We start from the raw sequence: 14,587 nt of genomic DNA, 5'->3' as shown, positions 1-14,587 counted from the left end.
TGGTTAAACCTAATGCCAGCCTGCTCCCTCCCACTCTCATCTTTACCTTTCTTCCCCGGCTTCAAAGGCACGGCACACCTGTCTGATACAGCTCCGGCGGCCTCCCGGCCTGTCCTCCCTGACCAACCTGCCCAGAGAGCTGGTGGAGTCTCCATCTCTGGAGGCATTCAAAACCAGCCTGGACGTGTTCCCGGGTGACTTGCACTGGGTGATCCTGCTCTAGTACAGGGGTTGGACTCGACGTTTTTTCAGAGATCCCTTCCAAACGCCCACCACTCTGTAGTTCTCCTCGGCTCCGCTCCAGCGCTGCGGGTTATTCTAACGAGTCCCTCCGCCGCCAGCTAAGGCCGTCACGCTATGAACACGAACAGTGGCTCCACTTTGTTCTCCCCGCTCCGAGAGGGCCGATCAAGTTGTCGCTGCTCTGCGATGCGGTTCATTTAACTTCTCCCCCGTTTCTCTAGCTCGCTCGCTCCCTCCGCGGCTACCGGGCTTCGTTCGAAAGGGCGCCAGCAGCCTCCGCGCCTGCGCACTCCGCTCCCCGCTGCCCACCGCACCCAGGCGGGGCGGCTCGCGGAGGCAAAGGAACTACGCATCCCGGTATGCCCCAGAAGGCCCGCTCCGCACGGACGGAGTGAGCGAGGCCCTCGCACGGCACGCCGGGAGTTGTAGTTCTTTAGCGCCGGGTATTGTCTCTCCCCTTTCTCTGTCCGGGAACCCGACCGCCACCCCTGCCGGGTGAGTGCGGTGACTGACAGCTCCTTGCAGCCAGTGGCCGGAGCGCTGTGTGGCGGAGCCCGGCGCCCGTCTCCTCGGTGACCGGGGAGAGCTGGTGCCTCAATAGAGTAGCCGGAGTCCCGGGAGAACGGAGGTGAGTGGGTCTGAGCGGGGGAGTGCCTACCCGGCTCTCGCAGCACCCTGTCGCCGCCGAGCGCTCGGCCCGGGACCCCGCTCGGGGTGTGGTGTGCGGAGCGGGGCAGCAGATGGGCGGTGGGAGGGGGCTGAGGGGGAGGGGAGCTCGGTGGGGGGAGCCGAGGGGAGGGCAGCGCCTGGGCCGCCCCCTCTTCGCGCCCCTCGGGCTGTGGCGCTGCCCGCGACCCCCGGCGGGCAGAGATGGAGGGGGGGGGGGGGGGGGGGAGCTGTCGCGGTTCCTCTTGTCCTCCCCTCTTTTTACCGCTTGATTTTTCAAACTGTCCCTGCGGGCTCAGGTGCCGCTTCTCCCCTCCCCGCAGCTCCACCCTCCCGGGAAGCGGCTGCCCCGCGGGGTGGTTAATGTGTAACCCCGCGGACCGTTGCTCGAGGCGTGGACCCGCCGCCCGCCCCTCCGATCCGCCCCGCGGCCTGCCGGGTTACCCTCCCGTCCCGCGTCCCGGGCACAGCCCCTCCGCTTCTGGGGCCACCAGCCCTCACTGCGGGGTGGGCAGCCGCCGGCTGCTTTATGCCGCCCGAGAAGCCGGCAGCGTAACTTTTAGGGCGTTAAACCGGGAGCCAGACGTGTCCCTCCTGGTTCTGCCCTTTGCCTGGAAGCTCCGGGAGTTCAGAACCATCCCGAGCCTTTTCCTGGCTGCTTTTATTCCTCATCTTGTGCGTGGCTGCTTCAGCCTCAAATCTGCTCCTCTGCTCGGTGTCCCAACAGCTTTGGAACGTGTTTGCAAGAAAAGCTGGCGGGGGGGCGAGGGGTTTGGAGGGGAAAGAGGTCTTTAACCGCCAACAAAACCTTGTCACCTTCTTATGTATAGCAAATAAATTAATCCGAATTGCAAACGCGCGATTGTTTATACAATAGCTTTAGAAAACGTGGTCCTTGGTCGCATGATACTTGTCAGCCAAACCAGCAAATGTCCTGGTTGTGTTCTTTACTCTTCGTACACTGGCTTCGGTGTGAGGGGAGTTTTTAACAACTAGTTTTAAGCCTGCTGGTACTAATTAAAGTCGGTCGTTTCTGAATGATCACGCTAGGTACACCTAATTGTTTTCTGGCAGAGCAATTGCTGCTTATCCAGCAAACATAGTGGTGTGGTTTGCCAATTGTGAAATGCTGATAAGATGTTTTAATTAAAGTATTACCCTGCTCAAGTCCTCAAACAAGTGGTAGCTGTCTCCTACAGGTTGTGCTGTTATAGTTCTTGTGTAACTTGTCTATGAACATGGACCGCATTTGAATAGTGAGTGGAATTCAAATTTCTTAACTTCGTTTGTAGCTTTGTAGTGGCACCGTTTGTGAAAGTTCTGCTTTAATGAGTAGCACCCATGCTGGAGAGGCTTCTCCCAGCACTTCCAAGACCTGTGTGAGGGATGAGGGAGCGGTCTGTGTGCCTCCAGTTTGCATGCTTTAGCCTCGTACAGTCTCACTTTCGAAAAAACAAAAAGAAGCCAACCAGTCCTGTGCTTTTCACCAAAAAATAGAAGAGCACATCAACATGGGTACCGTCCTGCTGGGTATCAGCTTGTTTCCAAAGGCTTTTCAAAATGAGCTGGTGGTCAGTGGTGTAGCCTTAAACTTCACATGCTCCCTCACTGCCCCCTGCAACTGTGGAGGTTAGAGTCTAACAGCCTATAATAGAAGTCGGTGGCTTGTTTCTGTTTGCTCTTTTTGTTGCTATGAGTTAACGAGCAGAAGCAGGAAACAAACCGCCTCTCGCCCTTGGAAGTAAGCAAATAAGGATTGTTATCTAGGAGCAGAGGGCTTGAAAATTACATGAAAAGCAAGCATAGGTATGTAAAAACAGTCCATGAAGAAAGGCAACGTTTGTGGGGTAAAGTACAATTCAATCATAACTGGTACTTTTGGTGTCTTAAATGGTAAACCAGAACGCATGCTGGCAGAAAGCTGAAAAGTTCCTTTTTGTTTTGCAGTTTGGGGACAAAGCTGATAGGTATGAGTAAATTATGTTATTTCAAATTAGTGAACAAGTCTTAATTTGTATCTATTGGTCTGAAATGTCATGTGAAGTGTTTCGTGGTCGTTAAGCTGTATTAGTTCTGTGCCCTATTACTCAGCTGTGTGTGTTGCTGTTCATATAAAGCTGCTTTATCTCACTTTTAAAGTCATGACTAGATTGATACTAGCAGCAATGTGGAGTTCCTTCTTTTTTCCTCCTTTTTTTGGGTTGTTGTTAATTTTTAAGCTAAACTAAAACATATGGGTGTAGGAATTACTGACTGAAAGGCATTTTTGTAATAGTGTTTGCTTTGTGACAAATGATTTTTTTAGTTGGTTAATTGACTGGTGTAACAGTGAATCTGATTTTGGATCCTTTTGGTCTAACATGACTGAATGCCCATTTGTTGCATGTGTAGCTGAAATCTGTGTGAAAGCTGGAGTTTGAGATACTTCTTTTAAGCTGCCGTTGCAGTCAGTCAGTAGAGAGATGGAGGCAACACTAGGGAGTACAAAAGAGGTTGAGCTTTGTGTTGCTGGGAAAGCATGGATGAACTTCACCCAGAATTTTCACTCTGCTGTAAAATGTGGTGGTATTGGAATGATGCAGTAAGCCAGAAGTTAACTGAATAGTAGGTAAGGTTGGGGAAGGTGTAACCTGCTATGGTGTAAACACATTAGCTGTACACAACAAGGCTTAGATTCTGCTCTTTGACAGTAGTCCTGAGGTGTTGGGTGACAGGTTGGACTTGATGATCTTTGAGGTCTCTTCCAACCTTATTGATTCTATGACATTTAGTTTGTCATTTTGGACAGCCACTTCCTTTGATGTGCTGCTCTCATCAGTAAAATTAAGACTGTGGTACCTGTTCTTTTCAAATTGTTTTGAGTGTTGTGTTAATTCTTCAGCAATAGTTTTCAGTAGAGTCTTTCTGAAGATGTAAAGGGAATATTGGGTACTAAAAATCCTGAAATGTGATTGAGAATTAAAATGGCTTTTTTTTCCCCCCCCATTTCTTTCTTTAGAGCTTCATCAGATGAAGGATGTCTTGAAACATGAATGAAAAAAGGACTGATTGAAAGCCTTCCTGTTTCAGGGAATAACCCAAACAACCTCAAAATGTATAGGCCAGGAGAGACAGTCAAACGTCGACTCAACGTGCATGCTCCTCCTCGGATAAGAAACGTGGAAGTTGCTAGAGGAAGAGCAGGTTATGGATTCACCCTTTCTGGGCAAGCTCCTTGTGTTCTTAGTTGTGTTATGAAGGGAAGCCCCGCAGATTATGTGGGGCTTAAAGCAGGAGATCAGATATTTGCAGTTAATGAAATCAATGTGAAAAAAGCCTCTCATGAAGATGTTGTGAAACTTATAGGAAAATGTTCTGGAGTGCTGCATATGGTCATTGCTGAAGGGATTAGTCACATGGACTCATGTTCAAGTGATGAAGAAGTTGGTTTTTATGATGGGAAGGGATGGCTGAAACCCAAGCCTGACTCTAAAGCTCTGGGTATAAACAGAGCAGAGAAAGTCGTTGAAGAAATGCAGTCTGGTGGCATTTTCAACATGATCTTTGAGAATCCTACTCTTTGTGCTGGTAACTCAGATCATTCTGCACCAAAGCAGAGATCATTTTCAGCTTCTGCTGCCATTAGATTTGAAAGTGGCAATGAAAGCAATCCAAACCTCCTGTCAAAGGAAGAAATATCCAAAGTCCTGAATGACGATTCCGTTTTTAGAATGGGACTGGAGGGCGCAGAGGACTTTGGATTAGATGCAAGCATATTAAACGTGGCCATGATTGTAGGTTACCTGGGATCCATTGAGCTTCCTTCCACAACCTCCAATTTGGAAACAGAGAGTCTGCAGGCTATCCGTGGGTGCATGAGGCGCCTGCGGGCGGAGCAGAAAATCCATTCCCTGGTGATGATGAAGATAATGCACGACTGCATCCAGCTCTGCAGCGACAAATCAGGGGTGGTGGCAGAGTATCCTGCGGAGAAACTGGCGTTCAGCGCTGTTTGCCCGGATGACAGGAGATTCTTTGGGCTAGTTACAATGCAGACAAATGATGATGCAAGCTTGGCTCAGGAAGATGAAGGGGTTCTGAGGACATCTTGCCATGTTTTTATGGTGGATCCCGAACTGTTTCATCATAAAATTCATCAGGGTGTAGCAAGGCGTTTTGGATTGGAATGTACAGCGGATCCAGACACAAACGGCTGCTTGGAGTTCCCAACGTCATCTCTACCAGTCCTGCAGTTTATTTCTGTCCTGTACAGGGATATGGGGGAGTTGATTGAGGGAATGCGTGCCAGGGCTTTTCTTGATGGTGATGCAGATGCTCATCAGAATAACAGCACGAGCAGTAACAGCGACAGCGGAATTGGGAATTTTAACCAAGAAGAAAAGAATAATAGAGTTCTGGTGGTTGATTTGGGGAGCAATCCAAGTAAACACATTCCTAGCAGCATATGGGAAAATCCAGTAGGAAGGGGACAGAATCAGCCTCCTTCCCATTGGAATGGCTTCTGTCATGAACAGGAAGGAAACATTCCTTTAGAAGCAATTCCTAGTGAGAAGCCCCAGAGTGTAAGCAAGCACCTGAGTCCTTCTGCTCGTATTGAAGTTCCACTGGTCTCCTCCCGAAATTCAGTACCCCCATCCAAGAAAAACACTGCAGGCCCAGGCAATCAGAGGTGGTTGCCTGTGCATGTCCTGCAGGAATGGCAGCATGGAAATGCCAGTGACCAGGAGTCCTACACGGATTCCACGGACGGCTGGTCAAGCGTGAACTGTGCGACTCTTCCCCCACCAATGAGTAAGATCCCTGCTGACAGGTACAGAGTCGATGGCAGCTTTGGCCAGCCACAGCTAAAATCTCACAAAAGTGAATGGTCCAAGAAGGTGTTTTGCATGCAGAACAAATTTGGCCCTTCACACAGCATTAGGAAGTCTAAAGAGGACAAAAAGGTAAGAATACATTGATGCTGGTTCATTAAAAAACCCCAAAGCCCCCAAGAGCTCGTGGTATTTTACACCATCATGTTTGCATACGAAAATAAAAAGTGCATTCTATCATAGAGTCATAGAATGGTTTGGGAACTTCAGTATCATCTAGTTCCAACCCCCACATGCCATGGGCAGGGGACAGCTTCTACTACACCAGCTTGTTCAAGGCCCCATGCATCCTGCCTCTAAACACTGCCAGGCTTGGGGCCTCCACAGCTCTTCTGGGCAACCTCTTCCAGTGCCTCAACACCCTCCTGGGGAAGAATTTCTTCCTCACATCTCATCTAAGTTGAGCTTCTCCCAGTTTGAAGCTGTATCATGTAGGACATTTCAGATGAAAAACAATATGATTTTTTTCTCCCTTGCAAAAGCTTTGCCTATTCCTATTTAATTGAGTGCAGCTCTGGAATTGTTCTGCTGGAAATTATGTCCATTAGAGCTTTCTCTTCTTGTCTCTTCATTGTTTCCAAATGTTGCAGTGGCATTGCAATGAAAGCAGACATGACATTCTAGCAGCTTCAGTTCCTTCTGACCTCCAAGCAGCAAAGGAATAGAAGCAGTCTGGGCCCTCAGTGTGGTTCCTTTATTAGAAGGCTGGCTTGCACATGTCAGTATTTAAGTGACACCTCTTTTTATTGAGGTGTGATCTGACTGTTAGTCAAAAACTTGTGTTATGCACTTTAACTGAGGAAGAGAATTGTGTTGCAAAACTTCACTCCAGCAAACCTCTCAATACCAAGCTGCACTGAACCTACATCAAAGGAGAGTTAGTGGTGATTGCTGTGGCCACCATTTGGTCAGCAGTCTAACATTTGCCAGTAAGCTGTAACTCAGATTTTATTCCAAACTACAATTTCATCTACTTGTTTTGACTACTGTGAGGCTTCTATAAACCAAAGAGAAGATTTAAGCAAAGGGAAGCGTGGGAGGGGTATCCAGCAGCCCCACAGTCTGTTCCTTTGTCACATGCATGTCTTGCTGTCGAGGGAACTGATCTCTTGAGAGACTGTTGTTGATAAAGTGGAGGTCATTGATCCTACTCTGAAGGAGTTAGCAGCAGAGTTGCATCCAAAACATTTGCTGACTCCAGGGAAAGTCAGAACTTTATGCTCTTAAATTAGTCTTTGAGAATTGTTGTCCTTCCATGGAACTGTTAGAGTGGGCCCAAAGGAGGCCACCCAGGTGATCAGAGGGCTGGAGCACTTCTGCTATGGAGGCAGGCTGGGAGAATTGGGATTGTTCAGCCTGGAGAGACCTTAGAGCAGCCTTTAGAGTTTGAGGGGAGCCTCCAGGAGAGCTGGAGAAGGACTTTGTCCAAAGGCATGGAGTGACAGGACAAGGGGTAGTGGCTTCCAAGTGGAAGAAGGTGGATTTCAATTAGACATGAGGAAGAAATTCCTCTCCGTGACGGTTAATGGAAATCAAGAAACTGCTAATGAAAATCTCATAGGAAGTTTACACCTGAAGATGAAAGATATTCTGTATGTGGGTAAACACTAACAACATATCCCCCACTGTCTCACCAGAATGTGTGTTCCAGCACTAAGTATCTCAATTAATCTTCCTTTTTAAATCTTTGCTAATAAAACGGGCATTTCTGGTCTTTGATTAATAACAACTTTGTTTGCAAGACACATTTAAACTGTTCCTAACATGCCTCTAGCATTTAGTCTCCTCATTAAGGCTGCAGAACCTCTTCTACATTTTAATTTTGTTTTTCAGCATTATTGAAGGCCACTTGTAACTGGTGAGGGCAGCTCAGGAAAGTCTTGGAGTCGTTTGCAAACTGGAGTTGTAAGCACTTAGCATTATTCAGAGCACTTCCTAAAGCTGTGTTCTCATCTTAAAGCTTTGATGCGAATAGTCATGGGATGTCATCAGTGATGACTTCTTTGGGTGCTGCAGAAACAGAGTAAATCTGTGGGTCTTTTTCATATTTGAGCACTAATTTGCTTTCATAAGAGAACGATATGCAGAAATGCAGACTTTTTTTTCCCTGCTAAAGCTAGGGTTGTCTGTTCCAAAACATTATTCAGATGGGTTAGATGCTGCTCTCTAGAAAACTCTGTCCTCAGCTTCTTGTGACCTTTTTAAGTGGTAAAGGCTGATTTTACACAGTGTGCTCAGGCACATTCCAGTCATGGAATAAAGTGAAGTGGCCACATGGGATTACATTCGTATTTATACAGCCTCGTGGCTGAGTCTAATGCTTCATTTGGCAGGGCAGTCCTTAGATTGCTTTGTAATTAAGGTGTCTTTTTTTTTTTTTCCATGTCTTTTACATTAATACTGAAGGGTAATATATCCTGCAAGTGGGAATGTGCAGAAGCCACCAGAGGAAGAAAAGATTTCCAAAGCTAGAGTGGTTTCTAATGGACTCTGCCTACCCGTGTGGTGTACTGTTTTCCTTGGAGCTCTCAGTGCACACTGGGGCAAGGGCCTGAGTTCCTGGGTGCAGTTCTGACCTAGCAGAACTCTGCAGTTAAGCAGCCTGTAAATCAGGAAGATACACTCTGCTGCCCAGTGCTGGTGGGGGGTAAGAGGGGCAGGAGCCCTCTCCTGATTTTACAAACTGCTCTGGTAAAACATTTGTGAATTGTACAGAGCACAGAGCAGATGTGAGACAATGCTGGTGAATATTTATCTGTTTAAAACTGCACTTCCAGAACTGGACCTGGAAGGTGTAAGAATGGCATCTCGGACAACATGTTGTCTGAGCTTTGTTTTCCCTTTAGTGTCATGGTCATTGAGGTCATTGTGCCCTGTACTCTGCATTGGTTAGGCTGCACCTTGAGTCCTGTGTCCAGTTCTGGGCCCCTCAGTTTAAGAAGGACATCGAGACACTTGAACGTGTCCAGAGAAGGGCAACAAGGCTGGGGGGAGGCCTTGAGCACAGCCCTGTGAGGAGAGGCTGAGGGAGCTGGGGTTGCTCAGCCTGGAGAAGAGAAGGCTCAGGGGTGACCTCATTGCCCTCTACAGCTACCTGAAAGGTGGTTGTAGCCAGGAAGGGGTTGTTCTCCCAGGCAACCAGCACCAGAACAAGGGGACACAGTCTCAAGCTGCGCCAGGGGAGGTTTAGACTCGAAGTGAGGAGAAAGTTCTTCACTGAGCGAGTTGTTTGTCATTGGAATGTGCTGCCCAGGGAGGTGGTGGAGTCACCGTCCCTGGAGGTGTTAAAGAGGAGATTGGACGTGGCACTTGGTGCCATGGTTTAGTCATGAGGTCTGTGGAGACAGGTTGGACTTGATGATCCTTGGGGTCTCTTCCAGCCTTAGTTATACTGTGATACTGTGGCTCCTTTAAAGGTGATGCTGTCGGCTCACAAGTTAGAATCGTGATTCATTTTGTAATAATTGGCAACCCCCCACTCTTAAAACAATACTCTTTGCACTGCTGCAAAGCATTTTAAAGTTCAATATAAGTGTGAATAGTTTAAGAAAACTAAACCCACCTGGTTTGATTAAATGTGACTGGATAGCAGGAGGAGGGGGTTTGTTTTGCTTTAAAACGTTATAAGGCCTTTGCCTCCAAATTACTGAATTCATACTTCCACAGTTGGTGTACTTTGGGGTTTTTTTAATCTTTGGCTTTTAAAATGGTGGTTGTGTGTGGGGAGAGAGGAATTAAATCAGGGGAATTTTGCTTCTGTTCCACTTAGTATCATAGTATCAATCAGGGTTGGAAGGGACCACAAGGATCATCTAGTTCCAACTCCCCTGCCATGGGCAGGGACACCCCACACTAGATCAGGCTGGCCAGAGCCTCATCCAGCCTGGTCTTAAACACCTCCAGGGATGGCGCCCCAACCACCTCCCTGGACAACCCATTCCAGGGCTTCACCGCTCTCATGGTGAAGAACTTCCTCCTCATGTCCAGCCTGAATCTCCCCACCTGCAGCTTCATTCCATTCCCCCTAGTCCTATCACTACCTGAGATCCTGAGAAGTCCCTCCCCAGCCTTCTTGTAGCCCCCTTCAGATACTGGAAGGCCACAATTAGGTCATCTCGGAGCCTTCTCTTCTCCAGACTGAACAGCCCCAACTCTTTCAGTCTGTCCTCATAGGAGAGGTGCTCCAGCCCTCTGATCTGGCTGAGATTTGCTAGAAGGTATCTCTGGTCCTCTGCACCTCTAAAATGACTTCCTGTATAGAACTTCTTGTTTCTTAAAAATTGAATGTGAACAAGTTTCTAGTAAAGCATCTTATGAGGGTGTCTGGGAAATCTCTGACTTCTGTAGGCCTTGGATTAAAACAAGTAGTGGGAGGCCTGCTGATGTTGCTGAAATTTGCTGAAAAGGCAAATCCTGGAAAGTAGGGTGGCTTTCAATTGCAGAATAACTGAGGAAGCTTTCTGCTGGAGAGAAGCTTCCGATTTGCTGTAAGACTGATAAGGGGTCAGGGTGTGTGGGCCCTTGAGGTCTGTGAGACTAGTAGATGAAGAGTCTGGTTATGGTTTTGAGAGGAATGGAATCACTCCTGCATTTTTTTGTTGCTGTTCCTTTTGCACTGTGCTACCTTTGCTGCTGCACTGCTGTTTCCAAATGCTTCAGCTCCCCACTAAGTTCCAGTCACCTTACCTACTCACCCTTTGCATGACTTTGGGTCACACAAAAGCAAAGCACCATAAGTAATATGAAAACACCAGGGGATGTTAGGATTGGCAAGGGACTTGAGAAATTGCTGGACAGGGTAGCATTCCTTTCCCTCTAGACTAAATGAATAGAATACATTTGATTTGGGTCTACCCTCACTCTCTGTGTTCAGGCTGGCATCTGGCCAAAAATATGTCTACCCATTACTGTTTTAAATTAAGTTTTACTGGGAAAATACTATTTTTTTTTTCCCACTGGAAAGCTTCAGTTCAGTCCTGGAGCTTTCCCTCTATGAGGACAGAATCCTGGGCATTGACCTCTCACCATCCTTTTTCCTTAAGGAGAAAATCTGTTGTAATATTGCAGTGGCCAGTGTAACATTTAAGATCACAAGAGCTTTTACAACCTAAGCTCAATAACTCAGTATTTGGGTACTGGGTTTATTCCAAGTGAATGTGCCAAATCTATTAAACAGTAATTAAAAAGCCATTGAAAATGTGGGGCATTGATTTTTAGAAACCTTTTTCTGCTTCACATCTGTTGTAAGGTTTCCATCTTGACCATGTTATTGTTTGTGCTCATAAAGAGTGTGAAGCTTAGATGGGCCCTGTTTATAGATCTTGGAGAAAGAGTCCTAGAATGGCTCAGGTTGGAAGGGACCTCTTCCATTCCCAACTTCCCTGCCATGGGCAGGCATGCCTCTCAAGTAGACTCAGCTGCTCAAGGCCTCATCCCATCTGGCCTTGAACATCCTCAGGGAGGAAGCATCTACAACCTCCCTGGGCAACCGGTTCCAAAGTGTCACCATATTTGTACTGAAGAACTTATTCCTAAGATCCAGTCTAACTAATCCTGCTCTTCCTCAGCTTCAACCCATTCCCCCTTGTTCTGTCTCTAGACTCCCTTACACAAAGTCCCTCTGCAGCCTTCCTGTAGGCTCCCTTCAGGTATTGGAAGGCAGCTCTAAGGTCCCCTCAGATTCTTCTCTTGGCTGAACAACCCCAGCTCCCTCAGCCTATCCTCACAGCAGAAGTGCTCCAGCCCTTGGATCATCTTTGTGGCCTCCTCTGGACTCACTCCAACAGCTCTGTGTCCTTCTGCTGGGAGCAGCAGAACTGGATGCAGTATTTGAGGTGGGGGTCTCACAAGAGCAGAGTAAAAAGGACAGAATCACCTCTTGACCTGCTGGCCACACTCCTCTTGCTGCAGCCCAGCATACCAGATAATCCCATTGTCTGAAATTCACTAGACAATAGTATTGCAAGCACATGGGTTTTCAACCCCCAAAATGTGTCAGTTGCTTTGTAATCTTCACGACTTCAGCTGCTGAAAATGCTGTAAAGCGGACAGGTGAGCCACGCTGTGAGCTTCACTAAAGCATCTTCCCTTGCTGATGGATTTTCTGGGTTGCTATTCCTGGTTGAATCAGAAGTCTAGCTACTTCAGAATTGTCTGTATGACTGAAAAAAAGATCCACTGTTCAAGTTAAAAATGGAGTAGTTGGGTGGCAATTCATGATTTGCTTCAAATGGAGGAAGTGTAGTTTTCAGTGTTGGTGACTGGATGGTTACTAACTGATTTAGATGCACAATGTTGGCAAGGCTCTGTGGTTCCCATATTTGTGTTTTGTTGTATAATTGCATGGTTTCTTTCCCTTCCCACTACAATTCTGTTTGCTCCCCAGCTTAAATTGTTCCACCCCAGCTGTTTATAAAGCAGAATTAATGACAGCTGGATTCCTATTCTTACACAGTAGAATTTAATGTTAACCTTTGGAATTAGAGGCTTTGATCTGATTGAGATGGATGTATGTACCTTAAAGACAACTCAGCTGAAATCCCAAACACAAAGCTAGATCTGGGAATGTGCTTATGTGAATTAATCTGGAGAGGCATTTATAGGAAATAGGTCCTCTGGTACATTTTGCTAGGAGAAAATGAAAAGCAGTTTTCTGCAGCCTTTTCATGGCTATTGTAATCTTCTAAAATAATGATCTTTATAAATGGTCTGAGTCTCCTCTAGGCTGAATACCCCCAGCCCCCTTAGCCTGTCCTCACAGAAGAGATGCTCCGGCCCTTGGATCATCTTGTGGCCCTCTTGTGGACTCACTCCAACAGCTCTGTGTCCTTCTTATGATGGGAAGGATATTCTGAATATTCAGAAATAGGGGAAGGATGTTCTGATGTTCAGAAAAGGATATTCTGCATCAACATGATGGCATTCAACAAGTCCAAGTGCTGGGTGCTGCACTTTGGTCACAACAACCCCATGCAGTGCTACAGGCTGGGGTCAGAGTGGCTGGAGAGCAACCAGACAGAAAGGGACCTGGGGGTACTGATTGACAGCTGGCTGAACATCAGCCAGCAGTGTGCCCAGGTGGCCAAGAAGGCCAGTGGCATCCTGGCCTGCATCAGAAATAGTGTGGCCTGCAGGAGCAGGGAAGTCATTGTGCCCTGTACTCAGCACTGGTTAGGCCACATCTTGAGTCCTGTGTCCAGACTGTCCTCAATTTAAGAAGGACATTGAGACTCTTGAACATGTCCAGAGAAGGGCAACGAGGCTGGGGAGAGGCCTCGAGCACAGTCCTACGAGGAGAGGCTGAGGGAGCTGGGATTGTTCAGCCTGGAGAAGAGGAGGCTCAGGGGAGACCTTATTGCTGTCTGCCTCCTGAAGGGAGGTTGTGACTGGGAGGTGGTTGATCCCTTCTCTCAGGCAACCAGCACCAGAACAAGAGGACACAGTCTCAAGCTGCACCAGGGGAAGTTTAGGGTGGAGGTGAGGAGAAAGTTCTTCACAGAGAGAGTTGTTGGCCATTGGAATGTGCTGCCCAGGGAGGTGGTGGAGTTCACATCCCTGGAGGTGTTCAAAAAGGAATTGAATGTGGCACTTGGTGCCATGGTTTAGTTGTCATGAGGTATTGGGTGACAGGTTGGACTTGATGATCTTTGAGGTCTTTTCCAACATTATTGATTCTATGATCAAACCAAATGGTAACTCTTGGAGGCAAACCTGTATTCTCATGTCTGCCATGCACTTAGCTGTACCTTGGGAAAAAAATGTTTGCACCCTGCTTTCCCTTCCATCCCCTGCCTTCTACAGGAACAATATTCCATCATGACTATGATCTTAGAAACTTATTTTCAAGCCTGAGATCTCAACACAGCCACCTTATACCAGTGTCTTCTGCTGCTAGTGTCCTCTGCCATGGATGTGGCTCTTTCTTCAGCATTTACCTTTTTGTTTAAGCATAGAAATCATACTGTCTGTTAGCTTTCATTTGCTTTGATACAAAATCACTTATTCTTCTGGGAAATAAAGTTGTTCATCCTCCAGATAACTTCAGTGGCCCTTTTCTGAAACGATTCTAGTCTAAATTCTTCTTGGAGACAAGTAACCAAAATTTGATGCTAATTTCCTGGTCAAGCGTCTGTGTAATTCTAGAATACATTTTTCTGTCTCTATTCTTACTGCTTCTTCATTTGTTTTTTTTGGTTTGTTACTGATTATTGGGCCATACTGACTTGGTGTTCCCAGCTAATGCCCACCTAATGTTCCAGATGATTTGGAGCCAGTTGTTATGTGTGTGCTTGTCATTTTCTCCACGTTTTCCCCTCGAGCGCTCTGGTCTTTCTGTTCCTCTGCAATTTCCAACTAATAGGCTTCCATCCCTTACAAGATACTATTATCTACTGTCTGAGAGAATGCTCTTAGTGTCCCATCTGCATTAGTACCATCCACACATGTGGGTTTTTGTTAGAGAAGGGGTTAGGATAGTGGTGAAGTGTAGATGGTCAGCGTTTGTGCCTCATATCCTTCGCACAGGAGACAGGCCATACATTTCATTTCCTTGGATGTCCAGTGTGACAGGGCAGTCTCTTTTCTATGTCTTCCTAGAGTGTACAGTTATCTTACATGAAATTTTATCTCATTCTTTACTAAATTATGGACCTAAGTGCCATTAAAAATGCAGTTAGAAGGCAGTCAGACATGTCATTATCATCTGATTAATAAAGAGGTATTCTTAAAAGCTAGCAAATCCACACTGACCAGTAATGATGAACCATGCCATTTGAATCCTAATGGTGCCAAAAAACCCCAGCAATACT

At 46.9% G+C, this 14,587-nt stretch overlaps 1 protein-coding gene across 1 annotated transcript in view; it reads left to right on the top strand.

The window, feature by feature from the left end:
* The first annotated feature begins 789 nt into the window (after positions 1 to 789).
* RGS12 (regulator of G protein signaling 12) overlaps positions 790 to 14,587 on the top strand; it is a 90,268-nt gene continuing 76,470 nt past the window's right edge. Inside the window, exons 1-2 of the mRNA XM_054172131.1 lie at positions 790 to 871; positions 3,908 to 5,852. Coding sequence (XP_054028106.1) covers positions 3,942 to 5,852 — 1,911 coding nt within the window. The 5' untranslated portion in view covers positions 790 to 871; positions 3,908 to 3,941. The remainder of the gene's footprint in view (positions 872 to 3,907; positions 5,853 to 14,587) is intronic.

Source organism: Dryobates pubescens, chromosome 23 (genome assembly GCF_014839835.1).
Source record: "Dryobates pubescens isolate bDryPub1 chromosome 23, bDryPub1.pri, whole genome shotgun sequence".
Classification (NCBI taxonomy): Eukaryota; Metazoa; Chordata; class Aves; order Piciformes; family Picidae; genus Dryobates; species Dryobates pubescens.
Note: the sequence above shows the minus strand (reverse complement) of the source record. Positions and strands in the feature narration are given on the sequence as shown.